At 33.5% G+C, this 20650-nt stretch overlaps 1 protein-coding gene and 1 long non-coding RNA gene across 3 annotated transcripts in view; one reads left to right on the top strand and one right to left on the bottom strand.

The window, feature by feature from the left end:
* The window catches only part of LOC149803793 (ras-related C3 botulinum toxin substrate 1), a 55186-nt gene extending 53550 nt beyond the window's left edge, over positions 1-1636 (bottom strand). For both annotated transcript variants that reach the window (XM_089953594.1, XM_089953595.1), the window contains exon 1: positions 1460-1636. In XM_089953594.1, the coding sequence (XP_089809720.1) occupies positions 1460-1494 (35 nt within the window). In that variant the 5' untranslated portion in view covers positions 1495-1636. The remainder of the gene's footprint in view (positions 1-1459) is intronic.
* A 189-nt stretch (positions 1637-1825) lies between these two features.
* Positions 1826-11665, top strand: LOC149803794 (uncharacterized). The gene is made up of 3 exons (XR_016420254.1): positions 1826-1914; positions 8468-8526; positions 10412-11665. It is a non-coding gene; the product is annotated as an uncharacterized LOC149803794 (long non-coding RNA).
* Positions 11666-20650: the final 8985 nt, after the last annotated feature.

The following is a 20650-nucleotide window of genomic DNA, read 5'->3' on the forward strand; positions in this document are numbered from 1 at the left end:
CAAGTCAAATGCACTGCAGCTGATAGCTCAATGTCAAATCCTAGCAGCTGAACAATTTCCTCAAAGTGTATGATGGCAATGCTTATGTTAGTATAAGCTTCATACACAATTCTTTTTAACCACAGATAGTGCATTAAACTTTTCTGGGTTGGATTACATTTTGTATTATGAACTGGTCAATCAGACTGTTTTAAGCATGTTATTTAATGTCAAAATCCAGTGCTATAACTGGCATATCTAAATAAAAAGCGATGTTTAATGACATAAAATATATAGCTGACAAAAATGTTATTCAAGGATAAACAGTCTGAGGAATTACCCCGAGGAACTCATTTTTGAATTTCAGTCCAATCACTCACGATATCATGTATGTTAATTTATATATATTTTTACATAAAGAGCCTTCCTCCAGTCTTCAAGTAAACCTAAGGGATAGGTCTGGCATCCATGACCTTTACAAAAAAACACCCCAATGTTTGTTAAAAATGTACTTAAAAAATGATGCTAACATGGTCTCTGTTATCAAACAGTCTGGATATGATAAGAGAATGATGACAGATTTATGGTTACTTTTATCATGAGTACTGTTAATTGTTTTTTAAAAATGGAACTACATGAGCTTCCTTCAGACAATCAGGAAGAAATATTTGTCAGGTTTTGTTAATGAGATCTGTAATATGGACCAAAAGGATTGGTGTCCCAGCTTTTAACAGATTAACAGGAATTTCATCACCTCCAGTAGATTTTATTAATTTAAACTTATCATTTTTAATACTTCTTCATGGTTAAATTGCTTAAAGTAAAATATTATATCCATGCTACCATTGTCCTTAATAGCCCTGATACTGTGATAGGCCAAAAGGAACATACTTTTCAATGTGTAATCCCACATTTACATATAAATTATTTCATTTCACATATTTCTCAGGCATATTTAAATCAAAACCTCAACATTTTATGTCCTAGTTTTCAATCTGAAAGTATAACTGATGGTAAATTAAACACAAAAACTGATTGATCTCAGAAGTATACAAATTATTTAACAATAATTCTTTCATCTCTTGCTTTTTATTATTTATTCCTACAAATGTAGTGAATTAGTGTCAACCACTTGATCCACACAATTCGTTTAGTCCGTAGACCTCTACCGTAACAGTTCTATTACATCATTATGATAAAGTCTGTACCTCATTGTTAGGCTGTAAAGTATAACGTGATGCCTACAGGTGCTTGCTGTGTGGGTGAAAACTACCTGCGCCATGCTTAAAACTGTTCTCTTCACATAAGATATACATGGGTAAAGACCCAAAACAAACAAAACAAAGTAAGTAAAGTACAGGGCCTATCGAAAGCGTGACACAAGCTTGTCTGACTAATGTACAAAGTTCCGGTTTTCAAACCCTGCCCCACACTGTAAGAAACTTTTGTAGATCCTGAAATACACTTGGAAATAACTTACCCATCACCAACCACCACACATTTGATTGCCTGCATTGCTACTGTCAGTTATACAGATCTCGATCTCCAACTACGATTAATGTGTGACGAAAGATGTGAAGGTGTCAACTGAGACTTCCTTGATGGATGTGACTATTTATACACGGTCCAAAATGGCTGTCGCCCTTATATAGGGACCCCTGCGAAGAATCTATTTTTAGAAAGATGTGAATGGCCGCTTAAATCTGTAACGATACGTAGAATTTACTAACACTAAGTAATGTTTCAACCATATGAATTTAGTCATCATATTATTAATAAATTCGATTGAATTTATACCTTGAAATGTCCCCGATTGGACGATATAAGGAGCAATATATGTTTTGTTGTGATAGAAGCGGCCTACTGAACACATAATTATTGGCAATAGGTCCTTGCATTGGACGCTAAATATAACACTTATAAGAACCATAGCAAGTATGAATGGTGTCCATATTTAACATTAGTTTAAACTCACGCTGTCCATATGTTTTACCAAATTTACTACGCCAGTGACAATCCCATACTTTGTAATCACATGTAACGTCAGCATGTCGCAGAACGGAATTTGGTCGTAAATGAATAGACCTATAGACAATTTGTACTTAGAGTGGGGATGTCGTTTACATAGTAAGAAACATTTGCTCGTCGGAGCTTTTTTTTTTTTATAGGTCTACCGGCTGTACAATTGCTGGATTGATTGGTTGGGGGAGGGGGGGAGCGAAAGATGAAGCTTGCTAGGACACTGATGGAATTTTGCATGGCACTGCACAAGTCATTGTCAACAGACAACACTTAAGCTTTTTAGAGAAGATCCTTAAGATTCTGAGCGGCATTAATAAAGGTTTGACGAACGGGACAATACAGGTCACGCCTGACTTAGCATTCTGTATTTGTTTGCATAGTAGTTCCACAGTGTAAGACATCTACCCAGATATTTATGTTGATTGGTTCAACCCAAACAACATAATGCGCTGCATTGTAGGACTATTTGCACCACGGCTTGAACACAGCAGGGGTATGGAACAGGGTCCTGGCGAATTTTCTACGCTGTCAAATTATACATTCAAAGAGGTCCTCGAGTTACAGTATCATAACCTCGACTGACATTTGTATCATCAATGAAGAAATTACAAACATTGTAGAAAAAGTAGTATCAAATAATAGCAGATGTTTTGTAACTTTGAGCAATGTAGAACAGAACAATTTAGAAATTGTTTCTTCATGAAAACAGTTGTGGATTGGAATCATCTGAGCGACTGATGTGTATGTGCAATCATTCGAGAGCTTTGAGGTGGCTCTTGAACAATACTATTTTCTAGTTCACTCTCTTTTCCAGTGCAAATTTATGCCATGACTGGCCCTGCACTGTACACATTGAGATTCATATTAAGTACTGTAGGAGTACTAATAGTAGTCCTAAAGAGGTCACCTTCCACCACCCATTATTACCCAGAGCTCTGTTTGTCAAAAGGACCATCAGATGAGTCAACTATGATATTGATGAGATTAACATCAAAACTGGGCAGATGTCTGAAGTGAAATAGGAAACAATATGCTATCATATATTTATTTGGGTATTCTGGGAACAACAACCTAAAAGTAAGGACAACTTTTTGTCCTGCTGCATTTGTACATTGTTTTCTATAATCATAAAATAACTATGGATTGGGTTACATCATATTGAGAAGAGAAACAATTAAACAATTATAAAATGATTTCATTATCATTATTATATTCATCATCATTTGAGGAATTGCAGTAGGTAATATTAGCGATAGTTTAATCTGGCTATTTGAGATGATCCATTATGAAAAGTTCTTACTGATGAAATCTGTAGGTAATGAATATGAATACAAAATTCAGAGAAATAAAGTAAGCAAAATGATTAAACAGGGAAAGAAAAACCACTGCCCCAAAATTTTTGATGGCAAGAAATACAATCCCAAAACTATCTGGAAATGTTTTAAGAAATTTGGAGCATGGAAGTGCAAAAGAAAAAGACAGCTATATCATTTCAAATTAATGATTGTAACCATGCATATGATCCAGATGACATTAGAAATAGTTTCAATGATTTTTTTTTTAAACATTACAAAACATAAGTTACACTCTGGTCATTCAGAACTAAAATGATATTTTTCCACAAAACTTCCAAATGATATTAAATTTGAAATTCCTGAAATGAGTTCTGAATTTATTTTGAATTAAGTAAAACACATGGATGTTTCGAAATTACATGTCTTGGCATAATGGATCCAAGGCTTCTTGAGGCAGCTGCATCAGATTCATTAATTGCTGATATTAATACCTTTTCTAAGTAATTACATTTTGAGAACAAGTCAATTTCCTCAATCTTGGAACACTGCCAAAGTAAAACTGCTAAATAAAGTTTGATCTAAAGAGGATGGAAACATCTACAGACCAATATCAATTCTTCTGTTGCTTTTCAAATTACTAAAAAAAAAGCATGTACACAGTTCTTTTATGAACTATCTCAGCAATCAATCTACTTCATGAAAATCAGTTTGACTTTTGAAATGATAACTCTTGTGGTCCTCAGAACCGATAAAACAAAATTCATGCTGGTAACTACAGGACAGAAAGGTCAGATTGCAAACCTATATGCTGTATGTTCTCTATCATTACATTGATCTGAGAATGACATATGTTGATAAAAGTCTTGGAATATTTATAGACAAGAACTTCAGATGATCTCATTATAAAAATTATATTTGAAGGAAAATAGATTCTTATCTCAGGCTCCTAATGAAAGTCAGGGCCTTCATTCTATTACAGAGTTAAATTTCACAAAAGTTACATTCAGCCACAATTTGCCTACTGTAATATGATTTTGTGGAACACATCTACAAATATGAGAAAAATTTCCAGAATCTAGGAAAGGGCATGTACAATAATTCTTAATAGCAAATAGATAATGTTCAGAATGCAATGCTTACAATAAGATTATTACCAATGCATGAGAGAATAATCTTGCAATATGCCTAAATAATGTATAAGGTGTCTACAAAACCTACCTCCCATTTACATTATTAATGTTTTCCACAAAAGAGAATCTACTAGTGCTCCAAATCTAAGATCATGAAAAAGTCACAGTTTCAAAGTATCAAAGCCAAAAATGGAGCTATTCAAAAAGAACTATACTTTTCAGGTGCTCTTGTTTTGAATAACATTCTACAAAAGTCATGTATATTAAATCAGCTTCAAGTATCTGTTCTTTCCACCATAGGTGTAATACATGTATATAGATGAAATCATAAAAAGATCAATGAAAAAATAGTGTGCTTAATAAATTATAAGTTACACTACCCATCTGTTCTTTTTTCATTTTTCATTTATGCAGCAATGCAGCATGCTATGAATATTTGATTTAATTTATATCTGATTTAATTGTTTTTAAGTTTTAAAATCTTTTTATTTTTAATTTTATTATATATGTCAAAATAATGTAGTTCTGTTTACTAGGAACTCGATACTTTTCCAGAAAATAGTTTGACATTGACTGTTAATTTGTAAACACATAAAGCTGACCTAGTTCCCTGCTTTAATTCAAAATTAGTAACAGTCACATGAATGAGTTCTTTTTTTTAAATTTATTTTTATTGTGGGAATAATAAGGGTGAGATCGAGGCTATATTGGATACATGACCCTCGACTTGTAAATAGTTTTAGTGAAGTAGACAACTTTTTAAAATTGTATTCTTAGAATTAAATGATTGGGTTTTTTTCAGGGCCATGTTGAGAGTGTGTGATGTAAACATGATCACATGACCCTCATCCAGTCATCTGTTTTGCTCAGTATTCAGGTTTTAAACCATTGTTTTAAAGAAATAATCTCTGGGTTTAATGTCAAGTTGTTTCCTGCTGTTGTGTCAGTTGGGAGTTATTTTAATGTTTATTTGGATTCAAAAGGATTAATTCTTTTTTCCTGGAAATATTTGTGTACTCGTACAGAATTCTTGAACAAAGACATTTCATTATTAGGACTTCTAAAATTTTATTCTTGGATTATTTTTAAATTTGACTCTTAAGACCATAAGTTCATACTTTTTCATTTTTAGTTTTTTTCCGGCATGTATGTAAATAGTTGTTTATGTGGTCTGTATTTGGTTGTGTGTATATATTTATGTGTATCTCTTTAACAAAGTATCAGCTTGAATTATATATGTACATAACAGAGGACATCAAGGTAGATTCGTTCTCTTTTGTAACTAATCGAGGCACCCTCAGAAAATAGTCTTTAATATAATTATTATTATGAAAACATGTTTTCATAAAAATTCTTAACCTTTGCTAGAATACCATGTTTAAGTTGTTGCAGAATGTATTCTTATAAAAAACACCAAATATTTGTAACAGTGTACATGTTTTTAAAGTAAAGTGAGATTTCTGAAGTATGACTGCATATCCTTTATCCTGATAATTTCCTGTTATATTTAGCTCTGTCTCTACAAATGAACACTCAAACCATCAGTGTGGCTCTCTGGTGATGGATCCAAATTTTAAAATATTTATGCAGAAGAACACCTCAAGTCCAAAATTCCCAGGGGCCCCTAGTGGCTGAGTGGTCTAAAGAGCTCTCCATTATGGATCACTGCCATCTCACCTCTGTCCGCACTTTTTCAAGTCTTAGATTCTGTCAATGTGGGTATGTGAGAAAGCTTGCCAGTAGCTTCTCGTGGGTCGGTGGTTCTTTCCTGTGTTTTCCCAGGTTCTTCCTCCACCATTAATACTGGCCGCCGTGTATAGCCTATTGTGTGCTGAAAAATGGCATTAAACCCCACAACAACAACTTCAAAATTCCAAAAATGGCAGTATTTGACATGCATGAGCATCAGTGACCTCAGATAACTGTTGTTCATACTTGTGATCCTTCTGATGGTAGGATTAAGATATTATGATAAAGCAAGCAATATATCAAAGTTTCATATACCAATTTTCTTCATATTCAACAGATAGAGGCCATTTCTTTTGGTATTTTCTATGAAAAAAAAAGATCGGATCCACTCCCAACCCCATATTATAAGTGAGTTTGTGAGTTAGTTTGGCATGAGTGACAGGTATATAGTTTATGAAGAAAAAAAGTAATTTTTCAAATTTCGTAGTTTGAGAGATAATGTGTGAGATAATGTGTGAAGCTTGGAAGGATAACGTTTAAACTTAAGCAACAGAAAATCTACACCAGAAAATGACAACACATTATGCAGTATATTTGATTAAGTATATTGAAAATTTTTAATTTTTATTTTATACTGCATTTGAATGTTAAATTTAATAAATATCTGATTCCAACATTTATTTTTGGGAAAATGTGTCACTCAAAAAAGGATATAAGTTTTCATCTGAACAGGGTAGGAAGGTTTACACACATTGTTTACACAAAGAAAGGTAGGTTTTTTTATGTTATACTACCCCCCCCCATAACTTTGTTGAAATTCCCTTATCTTGCTGAATGTGGAAGGAATAGAAGAAAAAAGTTCATTGATTCAGATGTCATAATTATAATAAAATAGTGTTTCAGATAATCTTTTGCCAAAATGTTTTTGGGAATGTTTAATTTGCAAATTATATAGAGGATATTTACTTGAAATGAGTGAGTAATGGATATATTTCATCGAGTGGGTGAAAAACATGGCCACCGTAAGTGAAAATACTAAAGTTTATTACCCACGAGATGAAATTATTCGTTATTCACTCGTAACAAGTAAATTTTCTTTTTTATTTGGCACTCAGAAATATTTGCTAGAAAGATGTACTGTGTTACAGATTGAAGTAGATTTCTTACCAGTGTCCTGCTCAGTATTGTGGTCAATGAATGAATTAAAAATAAATTATTTCAATACAATAGCACTAGATCTGCATCATGTACCTGGACCAATTTTGGTGGATATCTTGCACTTGTTGAAGAAAAGAAGCCAATTAATATTAGGATTAAAAAGTCAAACATCATGGACTCTGAATGAAATAAAAAAATTAGTTTCCATGGCAATAACTATGACAGAACTTTGTGGTTTGTTTGCATATGGGGCAAGCAAGAGACATTGATTTTTGGTTCAAAAGGACAAAAGTCAGAGTCACCGACAGAAAGAAGAAAATCAATTCTACACAATAATAGTTCTACATGATATACAAGAACTGAAGTTTGTGGATGGCTTGTACTTGAGGTATTAAAAAGAACTATTGATTTTAGGGTCAGAGGGTTAAAGTCAAGTCACTGTAATGGAAAGAAGAAATGATTTTGTGCACAGTAACTTTACTTGTACATAAATGTAGACTTTGTGGATGGCTTGCACTTGGAGTGAGATGTTGGCATGAGGTGACTTTGCTTTCAGATTGGTCTAAAGTCACTGTGACACAAATACAAAAATGATTTTGTTTGCTTAATAAATTAAGTTCAAGACAGCCTATTGAGTTCAAGACAGCCTACCTTTACCAAAGTATGATCAGGGCTTGTATTTAAGGTAATGTTTGGTGTCAAAGGTCAAGGTCATAGTGACTAAAAGAATGAATTATGCAGAATAACATTTCTTCAAGAGTAAATCCCATGGCCAAGCTTTGTGAATGGTTTGCACCTATATAATTTGGGCTTGAAAGGTCAAAAGGGACAGTCATGTTAAGTCTAAAAAGAAAGTAATGTGTTCAGGACTGGATACATTTTGTAAAGGTCAAGGTCACTGAGCACCATTAGTCAGTAGTCTCAAGAGTCCACCATGCCCCACTAGAGCCAGCATGGGAGGACCAATCAGCATGGAGCAGGTGTGTAATGTGCTATTTACTCATTTTTGATTACATTAATGCATTTATTTATTTTAGTAATAAATAAGGAATATATTTATAATAAATGCAGTCAGTATCATAATACTTATTGTAGGAAGGGAAGATATAACTGTGAACTAGTTGTATTTTTTAAGCATTTGATCCTGATTTGTGTAGATGGAAGTTTGTAACTATTCATGGTTTACTTTTTCAGGAACCTGGTACATTAGATTCAGGAGTCAACTTTTGAGAGAAAAATCAAAGTTAGCTGAGGTTTGTAGTCGCTCTCAAATTGTCATGTTTTTCATAAACAGTGAACTTTGCCTTGTGAGACCAGTATTTAATACTGGAAACAATTTGTCATTTATGATCAATATATCATGTCCCAATCTTTTTATTATACAATGTGCAGTGTATCCCCCAGGGGTGTAAAATTGAGGGTAAAAAAAAAAACCTTGGTGTCATAATTGGGGGTCAGATAAAAAATGTGGGGGTCAAAAATGTACTGACAAATTTTCATATGACTTGTACTTTTTCAGCTTGAAATAGGATATTGCAACTTGCACAACATTCTCTCTCTCTCTCTCTCTCTCTCTCTCAAAACATACAAATAAATCAACATGCACAATTAACAAACAAATGCATTGTCCATTCAAAGAATAATTTTATTAGTTCATTTTTCTTTTAAAGTCATACTGTTAACAGTCTCCTTATAATCAATATGAAGCAATATTATATCCCAACACATTACATACAGGCCAATACAAAAAGCCAGATAAATCTTTTTAACAAAATGGCAGTCAAATTACTGCCTTTCATAAAATGTGTACTATCATCGGTTTCATTGTACTTCACCCTAGAACATAATTATCCAAATATCAAGGAGGATAATGATTCATCTTCTTTCTAATAAGTTACACTTGAACTTTAAGATCTATCTTTTATTGCAGCAAAGTTAAAAACCAACAAAATCTGCAATGACCTGCTGTTTTTGTAATCCAAATAATGCATTTGTCTCTGCAAGTTTACTGATTTCTTTGTTGTGAAAGAATGTCTTGGGTTATAATTTGTTCTGCAGATATCTTGTGGCAAACGAGGGCAGATTGTTTAAAATTCTAAAACCCTGTCAAGAAAGGATTATTCACTTTTGCAGTCTTTGCAATCACGCGATCATAAGTCACACCAGTAATCCTAATGCATGAATACCGTATTCCAGTTAAGGGCATTATTTTCTCCATTTTTCATTAAAGTTAGGTCCACAGTTACTCTTTTGTGTTCTGCTTCTTTCACTTTCTTCATGAATGCTATTTAGTGCACGGTGTTTTAATCTGGAGATCACTTTCTAGTGCAGCATGCATTGAGATTAAACATCTAGATGACAGCTTGCTGAGCTAGATGGAAATCACGTGAAAGCTCACGAGATTATGGGAAGCTACTCCATCATAACATTGCCTATGCTAGTCTGGTTCATTGTTTCGAATGTTCCCTGCGTTGCACTCTGCTATACGAATAGAGGAGTGCAAGGCAAGGAACAAACAAAGTGGGGAACCAGTCAATGCATATGCTCAAGCCTCGAAGTATATACGATGCCATCCATCGTCCAATGCATTGGGTGTTAAATAAATCCTGATCTCATTATGAAAATCCTTTGCGTCAAAAAAACGCACCGTAACAAAATGTGTGCATCAGTTTTCTCCAGCATGCGTCCCTGACACAATTGTGCGTAAAGGAAAACACTGATGTGACAACCTCTTTTGTGAACATGCCTTCTTAAAAGATCATTTGCAGATGGAGGAATTGGCAGCCTTTTAAGATAGGCTTTGCTGTATTTCTAACAAGTTTGTTCAGAATGGCCTTTTATGACAATATTGATTCCTTCAGTGTTACCTCTTGGATGTTTACCAAGTTTTTATACCATTCAATCTACAGGAAAGGTATCAGATCATATTTAAGTTAATGTATGCATTTTGAGGACAAAACTATATTGAAGGTCATCAGTCTCTTCCCCCAAAATAACAGGTTCATTATCAGTTCAGCATAGTATCCTTTCCAGTGTTTATTACCATATTTAGTTCTGTTTAACAAACATTTTTTTCACCAGAGTTTCCTATTTTCAGTGCACATTTTATACAAGAACTTAAAGACATTTTTCTTCCAGGTTCATCTGATGAAAGTATGAAGACATTATAGCTGCCTACATGTGTCACATTCACTTCTGAAATATTTAATCTGTTGCACGTTGCATTGGGATTCAGTTGTTTACCAGTAATAGCCTTATTAAAGAAAAAAATAATGCTTACAGACCTTGACAGTCTTGATGGCTAATGTTAATAAATTTGTTTCATGTCACATCACTGTGTAGCACTTTCTATCTGTGCTAATGTTACACTCCAGAAGGTAAACATTAACCTGTGTAAAATATCACTGGCTGACTTATTGTTACTCAAATTAATTTGGCAGGAAAGAGGAGTAATTATGTTTATCAACAGTCTTTTGTCCATGTATATTGTATGTTAAGATAATAGTCATTTGTAAATAGCTTGTTTTGGGGCTTATAATATTCTAGAAACAAACATGTTTGTAGTTTGATGGAATTTTCCATTTGAATGATTCATAGTTAGGTCAAGTGGGGATGAGTATAAATATAGAACCAGATAAACAAATTATTCATTCCTGTTTTAAGATCAGTTTGTGGAATCATTTGTGCTGTGTTCAGATCTAATTTGAGCGGATTTATTTATTTAAATTATACTTTGGAACAACATTGTGGTCATTGACTTCTGGAGTAATACATTACTTTGGGATTATTGTGATCTCATATAAAGACATTCTGGGTTGCATCATTGTAGACTGTTGATACTTCAGGACATTAAAGATTTGGTATATCATGACGTTCAAGACTATTTTATTTGGAACATTCTATACTTTTGGACTTGTGATATGACATTTAGGATTATTTGGATTTTAATTCACAATTCTGTACATGTTTCTTAAATTTTAATTTTGTAAATTAGAGAAATAAATAACTTGTTGATTTTCATTCCTTCATGTTATGTGTTTTGAGACAAGAGTCATAGCACATAATAGGTGGAAAGAGCTGACTCTTGAGCAGAAACAGGCATTCACATGATTTCAGAATTGTTGGGCATTATTTATTCCATAACGTCTAAATTTTTCAAGCAGTATCACTTTCTTGAATACATGTAAAGGAAAGACAAGTGTCTGTCAAGCATGGTGGCAGAGAGGAAACTCATTCACATTGTAAAGATGAATTGCTGCAGCCAATATGGTGCTAGTCCAGACAGTAGATAGAAATTGAAAGAACATTATTTCCATATATGAAATGCAGACTGTGCTTGGAAAAGATAATGTGATTCATATATGGCATGTTGATAATAAATTCTGGATGTTAGGATGTCTTGGAGAATATGTTCACCCTAACTCCTTTTGTTATGGTTGGGGTTGCATAACATGTAGAAGTGTCAATATTTGGTATCAGTGGATATGGTAGTATTAATTCTGACAAGTATTTACAAATCCTGGAAGACAAAATGTCACTAGTAGTAGTAAAATGTTATTCAAACTAGCTCTGGATTTTCCAGGATGACACTGCACAATCTCAGCATTTAAGATTTATTAGAATTTTGTTCAGAGTCCCTTCCCGGATGCTATGGTGTCTTGTGAATTTTGTCCAGAGTCCCTTCCCTGATGCTATGGTGTCTTGTGACCATGTGGCTCATTAATGTTCAATGGGTTGAGAGATGACAAGAAGCAAATCTTCTGTTTCAAATTTTCAGTGGATAGAGTTCAAGTATGTAAAGGCGGGGTTGTGGATTGTGGGTGGCAAAAACATAAGTACATTTGAAAATAACTGATACATGAAAGTTTAGAAACCATACAAGAAACTTTTTAAGCTCAGGAAAAGATTAGGGCAGATCAAATATAGATATGACTTAATCATTAGTAATGAAGGCTGTAATGGACATTTGGAACCGTTTCACTCTAACATATATAAAAGTCCTATAAAATAGTTTGCCCAAAAGAATGAGGCATATTTTAGAACCAATGGATCCATTACAAAGTACTGAAAGTTTAGGTAAGTGGTCATTAAAATTTAGTAGTTTATTAAACACAAGTATAAACCACAGAAGCAATGTTACAGATATATATGAGCCATTTTTTTTAAAGACGTTTAACCCTCCCATGTACAGGTATCAAACCACTAATTTATTTTTACAGCTTGGGAACCAGTCTACTGGTGGAGGGATTAAAAATAGAATACTAAATCTTCTGTTATGCACCCATTGGCTAATAAATGGTTTTTAAAAAATCATTATTAATTTCATAAACTTCAATCTTTGTACTATAGTTGATAGCAAAATATTTACTTTAATTTTGATATCCTGTATTTAATTTTCTACTGCCAAAATAGCATATGCTACATTAATGAAGATCTTATTTTGATATTTTAATATATAAAGTCATATGGGAAATACATAGGTGGTGGTAGTGTGTGTCTTCAAGACAACCACATGCATCTCAGCATCTGTTTTAGTATTATTGGTTGATTTAAAAGTAGTCGTTGTAAAATGGATCATTTTTGGAGCAATTAAGAGCAGATTCTAGTGAAACAGCAAAGAATTATGGAAAACAAGCATGGTTGTGTAATTTGGATAGGGAAACCTGGCCAGTCTGATGATAGTATAATAAAGTAAGATGGGTTGATGGCACTGTTTCATATATTCATTAGGGAGAATATTGGTATATCTTTATGTTACTTTCATGTATTATGGCTGAAATTTGTTTGGATATTGTACTTGTGGAAATTGTATATGATTTAAGCACACAGTTAACTACAGTGTCTGTTCTCTTTTGCTACAAATCAGCCTAAATTAGTCGTAGTTACACTATCTTTAACAGTTACTAAAATAAGGAAAAGTAATTTTGCCAGACTAGACAATACCAGCTTCTGAAAGTGCAATGAATTAATTACAAAATATATCAAATTTGAAAAAAAGTCATCCGCTCTTTTTTTTCTCAACAATTTACCTCAGAATTCCTGAAAGTGAAAATGATCAAGCAGAACTATCAGTTATTATTTTAAAGGTGCACATCTGAAGTATGGCCAAGCTGACAAAATAGCATTTATGAACCCTGGGTGCAAGGCTGTGCTATTAGGTTCAGACCAGGGAAGTGCCCCCTCACTCCCTTATAGCAGTATGAGGCCAATAACATGCATTGAAGCACCACCTTTTTCAAGGTTGATACAATTTCTTAACACTAGTGAATGGAACCATGTGTGGTTTTATAAGCTAATGAAGAACCTTATTTTTAAAATTTATGAACATTAATTTATATGGGAAATAAATTAGTGGTCCAAGATTAATATGTGCATTACAGTTGTGGTTTACTGCTCCGGTTGCCTAGTGATTAGAGCATTTGCTTTGGATGTGGGAGTTCGTGGGTTCAATCCCTGACTGAGTCATATCAAAGACTTTTAAAGATTGTACTAACAGCTGCCTTGCTTGTTGCTCAGCATTAAGAGGTTAGTGTTAGGACTGGTTGTCCTGGTGTCAGGATAATGTGACTGGGTGGGATATCATGCTACATGTCTGGGGCATGATGCCTCAGAACTAGACATCACTATAAACTGCCACACTGCAGACATCGTAGCAATATGACTGAAAATCATTAAAGCTACGTAAAAATCCAGATCACACACACACACTGATTGTGGTTATCTTTTTCAAGTAACAGTGGTCTTCAGATCCAAATGGGTACTGAGGTTTGAAATTACTTGGATTCACCCAGCACAATACATAGCTTAGATCACTCTCTACGTTGTTGAACAAGAAAGGAAACTGATTGGCTGTGCTTTTAATATAAATCCATACATAGCATATTGACAGAATTAGAGTATCCCTAAGGATTATATAATCATTATTTTTTTATTTGCTGTCAAGCCCACATTAGTTTGAAGCAAGACCTTGCAGACATGTTTCCAGTGGTGCATCAACAGTTTGTTAATGTGTTAGTAGTTTAGCCAGTGTTGAAGATCCCATTATTGAAGATCTCATGTCAGAAAAAACTACGGAAATTTCCAGAGGCCTTAAAGATAAAGATTTGAAGATAAGTATCCTGGAGATACATGAATGCTGTCCAGTAGTTTGGCCTGATGACATTCCTGACCGAGGTGGTTGCCTCTGTCCCAAACTGCTCCTCCAGAATCATTGTAACTTTGTAAGTTCCTGATTAGCTGTAACACCGTACAGCTGCAAAAATATTATTCACACAATAGGTAGATTTATGTTTCTATAAATGCTAAAAAGAAATCAAATCTAGTTTCAAGGGGCAGGGTCAGAATTCTATCAGCAACTACATTAATTGTGCAGGCAATTCAAATTATGTCTTTCTGGGAATAATTGATCATAATTATGAATGAAGAAATATTGATTTTGGCACCCTTTTACAACCATAATGCATTCTTGATTTTGTATGATATTTATTTGATAGTCCTGTCATAACATAACTGATGGATTTGGATCAGCTGGATTATGAAGAAAATCTGACAAACTATGGATGTTATTATTTGATTCTTGTAGTACATTTTGGGAGATTCTCTCTTTAATAAAATAAACACTTCCCAATACAATATGGTTTCTGCTTTTCCTTTTTCAAAGAATATATATATATATATATATATATATATATATATATATATATATATATATATATATATATATATATACTAGAAAAAGACAGCCATGCACAAATAAAATTATCTTTTGCAGCCGACACATTTTCCTTTAAAAAATTCTCCAGATTTGCTTAGTAGCCTATAACTACTAGTATAACAATGAAATATCCAGGATATAATTTGCACTTACATAAATTTACATAAAATAACAGATGTCATTATGGCTCATCAATTTCTAGGTCAATACAGATATTTTCCAATATCAGTAGCAAGCTGAAATAAACTAGTTGAAATATAATACATTTAAAGGTTTAATTCCTGTAGAAACAGCCATGTAATGTTTTACAAACACAATGGCTTTTCTGTTTTATTTGTTTGTCTTGTCTGTGTTTTGTATTTGTCTTTCAAAAGGACTCATTTAGAGTCAAAAGCACTCAGGTTAGAAAGATACTAGTTTTGCACTGTTCATTGTCAGTTTATTGCGTTTATCTTAATTAATCCTTGACACACCTCTTGCTGGATCCAGTGCACTTAAAAGGACTTGTTCGCGATATGGTTTGTATTCTATATATATATATATATATATATATATATATATATATGTATATGTATATATATATATATATATATATATATATATATATATATATATATATATATATATATATATATATGTAGTAAAAACGACAAGAAGAAACATAATCATAATAATTTTTGATTATATAATCTGTTTTGAAAACACGAGTGATATACTCTTAAAGTGTCTTTTGAAGATTTTTATTTGTCTTTTTACAACCTCATTTACTCTCATCATCCTTCTACAATTAAGAAACCCACCCTGCTTTTGTAAAATTATTTTGTTATATAATCATCCAGTCCTCTTAAATATTTTATTTAATAGCTATAATATAAATTGTCTCATTATCATCATACTCTGCTTTAGTCCTTTCTACAAAATGTAAAAAGTTTTCGTCCATATTTGATGGTACATAATTATATTTTTGTCCAGTATTTAGAAGAGGATTTCTGTTCAAGTTGGTTAATAAACTGTCAAGCAGTTTCTTGAGTTAAAATTGTGAAAATGTTTTTCTATTTTTAGTAATGGTATCCATATTTGATGGCAGATCTGCATAATGTCTATAAATTTTAATGCCACAACATTCTGTCAGATTTGTTCAAATTCTGATGTGTGATTGTTTCAGGATAAAATAATCTTGTTTTGTAGTAACATACAAGTTAATAAAAGTTTTCTGTTTTTAGTATCAGAAACAATATTTGGTAGTAGATTGATATAATTTGTGCAAATTAAAATATCTTTCATGTCAGGATACTTTCTGTTGAGTAGCGTTTGAGAACAAGTCATTTACTGGATTTTCTGGTTTTAATCAATGTGACCATATTTGAAACAATTTGTATAAATCTGGAAACTCTTAATGTCAATGTTTTATTTCAGATTTAGCCAAATTCTGCTGAGGGGTTTCCGAAAAAAATTCCATTTAATATTTTTTCTTTTTCTGTTTGTTGTAGTATCTGCTGGGATATTGGCATGATTTGTTCCAATTTGAAGAACATTATATATGTAACAGCAGCCATATTTGATAGTGAATTGGCAGATGAATTGTGAAATGTTTGTCAAATTCTACTGAGTGTTTTAAAAACATTTTTATGTTTAGTAATGGTGGCCGTAATGGATGACATATCAATGTCCATTTGACCAATCTGTTGTTGTTGTTGTTGTAGGGTTTAATGCCATTTTTCAGCACACGATAGGCTATACATGGCAGCCAGTGTTAATGGTGGAGGAAGAACCTGGGAAATCCCCCCAAAAAACCACCGACCCTCGAGAAGCTACTGGCAAGCTTTCTCACATACCCACATTGGCCGAATCTGAGACTTGAACCTACACAGACAGAGGTGAGTTGACCAGTCTGAAAGGTCTTCATACCAGAATTATCTGTGTAAAATCGTGTTCAATTATGTAAAGTGGTTTTTGAGATGAAAAATGTCAATAAGAATTTTGAATGAATAATTCATGATATCAGGCACGATAAAAGCAGTTTCATCAAAATCTGTTAATAAATAAGGTCAGTGAATGTGGACACCTCATCTTACTAACATGCATGATTGCGATACCTGGAAACAGGAGAAGGAAATTCAGAGGGTAAAATACACAATTAATATTCCCTATCCAGAAGCCAGAAAACTTGTACAGGCAAAAACAGCCCATCCTGGCCCATCCTTCTCCACTGTAGTGAAGAGCAATCCTAAAACAATGAAGGACGCTCAAACACAGACATATCTACGCGATTCAACACCAAGCTCTAATACCCCCATTACCAAGCACAGAAAAACACAGCATCTACACAAACTACTTTCAACAATACCCAACCACCGAAATCGCCAAAAAACAAAAACAAAACTCATGGAAACAGGCAACAAAAGGGGTCAGATGACCCCATCAAACTCTATAACAGGTTTGGAGACATTGAGAGATGGATGCAGAAGAAACTGCTCCATGTGCCCAAGGGAGCTCCAGACCTACAAACAAAAACTTCATCCCCATACTTCTTCCAGAGAAATAACCAAACAAATTCCCTCTGTGAAAGGTCTAACCTAGTTCCACAATCTTTAATTTAAATTTATAATCAAAAACAATATCATACAATGGAATTGTCGATGACTTAAAGCAAATTACAATGATATTCTCCTACTTTTAAATGAACATGATCCTGCGGTACTATGCCTTCAAGAAACATTCTTGAAAGATACGGACAACATAACATTTAAAAACTACTCCCTGTTTAACACCTGCTCTCCAAATGTTGATAGGGCCTCAAGAGGAGTTTCTGTTATTGTGAACAACAGAGCCCCTCATAGCGTCATTCATTTAAACACAAATTTACAAGCGGTTGCTGTAAGCATCACTCTTCATCGAGTGATTACATTTTGCTCTATTTACTTCCCACCAAACACTAACCTAGTACCAAACGAATTAGACAACCTTGTTCAACAGCTTCCCGCGCCATTTGTTTTACTTGGGGACTTTAATGCCCATAACATTTTATGGGGATCAAATCATATAAGTAACAGAGGTCACAAAGTTAAAGACTTTATTTATATATATATATTATTCTTATATTACGTGTTTAGGCTCAAATAATGCTGTAAAAATGAAAAAATGTGAAACTTACAGTTTTCAGAATCAAATCCAAAAATAATACAAGACTAATCCACGAATAAAATTTTTAAAGTCCTAATATTGAAATGTTCTAATGATTCCAATTTCGAGTCCTGACGAAGAATCCAAGATGGAAGGTGATGACATATGCTGTATCCTGTACTGTTTTGACATCTACAGTTCCTTGTAGAAACATAATAATTAATCCTCCGGTCTTGGAAATCCAAATAACATTTTCAAGAAATGACCTTGTTCAGGAGTTCTGTATAAATACAATAATATTTCCAGAGAAACAAATTAATCTTCTAGAGTTCAAATAATCTCAAGAAAAATTAACATAGAACTCAAAAACTCTTCAATACTGGTCACAACAGAAGAAAACAACTTGACATCGAGTGTTTTAAAGCCTGGACTCTCCTCTCCTCTCTCTAAACATCACTATTAATAATAAGTATTTCACAATTTCGGAAATGCCAAATTGCAAAATAGAGGATGACATCATCATGCTTACATGTAAAATAATCACATGGCTCCTGTATGTCCTTGATAAGAACCAATCATTTTACTCCTAGAAAAAGTTGTTTACTTGACCCTCAATCAAGGCCAGGAACTAAGTCAAAAATAGAAACAAGTGTCAAACTGAATTTTCTTGAAAATATTAAATTCTTAGTAAACAAACTTACATTACATTGACATGTAAAGACAATAAAAATACTCCAAAATCCACAAACAATCAAATCAAATAAAACACAACTTAAATCAAATATAAATTAAATCAAATATATATAACAATTAATAGAGAGAGCGAATTCTGCAGAATGTTGTCTCTTACCTGTTTTTCTTTGATTAATCCAAAAACCCTAGAAAAGTCCACAAGAGGGGACTGAGGCTCTACCGGGTAAATATAATTTCCAGGAATTCAAGATAGGACCATTTCTTCCTTTTAACCAGTGAGTGTAGAAACCAAAATTTTTCAGTGATATCAAGATTTTCAAATTAGCTGATGTGGTGCAAGTATTGGATGTCAGTTTGGCAACATTTTTATTTCAAAGTAGTCCTCATCAGAAGTGTTCTGGTGAAAACCTCGTGTCACAGTGATCATTCAATCGGGGGGAGTAGTGATATCGTGATTTTAGACAGTCACCATGGAAGCCATATTGGATACTCAACTGTCACCATTTGCTTTAGGACATAATAAAGATGGCGTCACATGATGATCCATTCAGGAGTAGTAGAGACAACATGACAAGAAGATATTTAAGACAGTTGTCATGGGAGCCATGTACGACTGGCATCTGAGTTTCATTTTGGACCAAATAGGTATCATAAAAGGTCTATTGGTGAAAACCCCATGATGATGCAGCCATCTATGATTGAAAGTTAAGAAAAAATATTTTCAGGTTATGACTTTCCATTTAGAAGTAGCAAGAACAAGATTTTCAAATGTCTGCCGTGTTGGCCATATTCAACATTCAATAGGCACCATTTTTATTTTGACCATCTAGTCACTCATAAGAAGCCTTTGTAAATATGACTTTCTGTTGAAGTAGTTAGTAGGAGTAGCGATAATAAACTCATGTTAATGGACAGATAGATGATGGATGGACGACCATCCCATAAGAGGAGTCTATGACCAACAGATCTAAAAACCTACTTTAGTCACTAAAGAAGGTAAGTGACCTACTTTTACTCATGGTGAACAGTACCTCTCACGATGAATGCATCCATTAAACTTAATGACTAGATGCATCAGTATCAGAGAAATGGAGCTAAGTGCAAAAATTTAACTGCTGAATTATAGTAAGTAGGTCACTATGACAAACTCTTGTGGCTAGTATCACCCTTCAGGATGAATGCAGTGGAGTTTCATGACCATACATGCTATATTGTCCGATAAATGGAGCTTACGACAATAATGTTGTAGGGCAAGACAAGAAAGTAAATCCCATTTTGGAGATAAGATTTGACATCTGCTATACCACCATTAACCAATAATCAATTTAGAGATATGTATGGTAATTAGCAGCTGGAAATTTCATAGGACAGTACAGTACAGGTGTAATTTTTTGCAGATGAAATATTTTCAATTATTCCAGTATACAAGTATCAGTCAGTTGGTTCTCTTCTCATCTTGTCTCATATTGCAATACTATAGGAGGCCAGACATTGAATTCAGACTACAACACCCACATGTGGCCCATGTTGCCTAGAGATTATTTACATGGCTGACCTCTACCTGAACAACAAATGAAAATTGAATTTGAACAAAATCTGGATCAGTAGTGTGCTTTCTGTCAAAAGTTCCATATTTAGCTAACCTTATCCTTTGCAGTCTTATCAAGTTATCTATGGTGTTGTAGGTTGGTCGGTTAGTTGCTTGGTTGCTGTTTATATCTGTCAGAATATACATACTTCATTAATGTTCATGAGACAACCATTTTTGATGACTGTCATGCTTCAAATAAAGAGTATAAAGATCCAGCAAAATTTATCCATGAGTGAGGATCACATGACCAGCTCCT

The sequence above is a fragment of the Sinohyriopsis cumingii genome, chromosome 3, assembly GCF_028554795.1.
Source record: "Sinohyriopsis cumingii isolate HCF-2022 chromosome 3, ASM2855479v2, whole genome shotgun sequence".
NCBI classification, from domain to species: Eukaryota; Metazoa; Mollusca; class Bivalvia; order Unionida; family Unionidae; genus Sinohyriopsis; species Sinohyriopsis cumingii.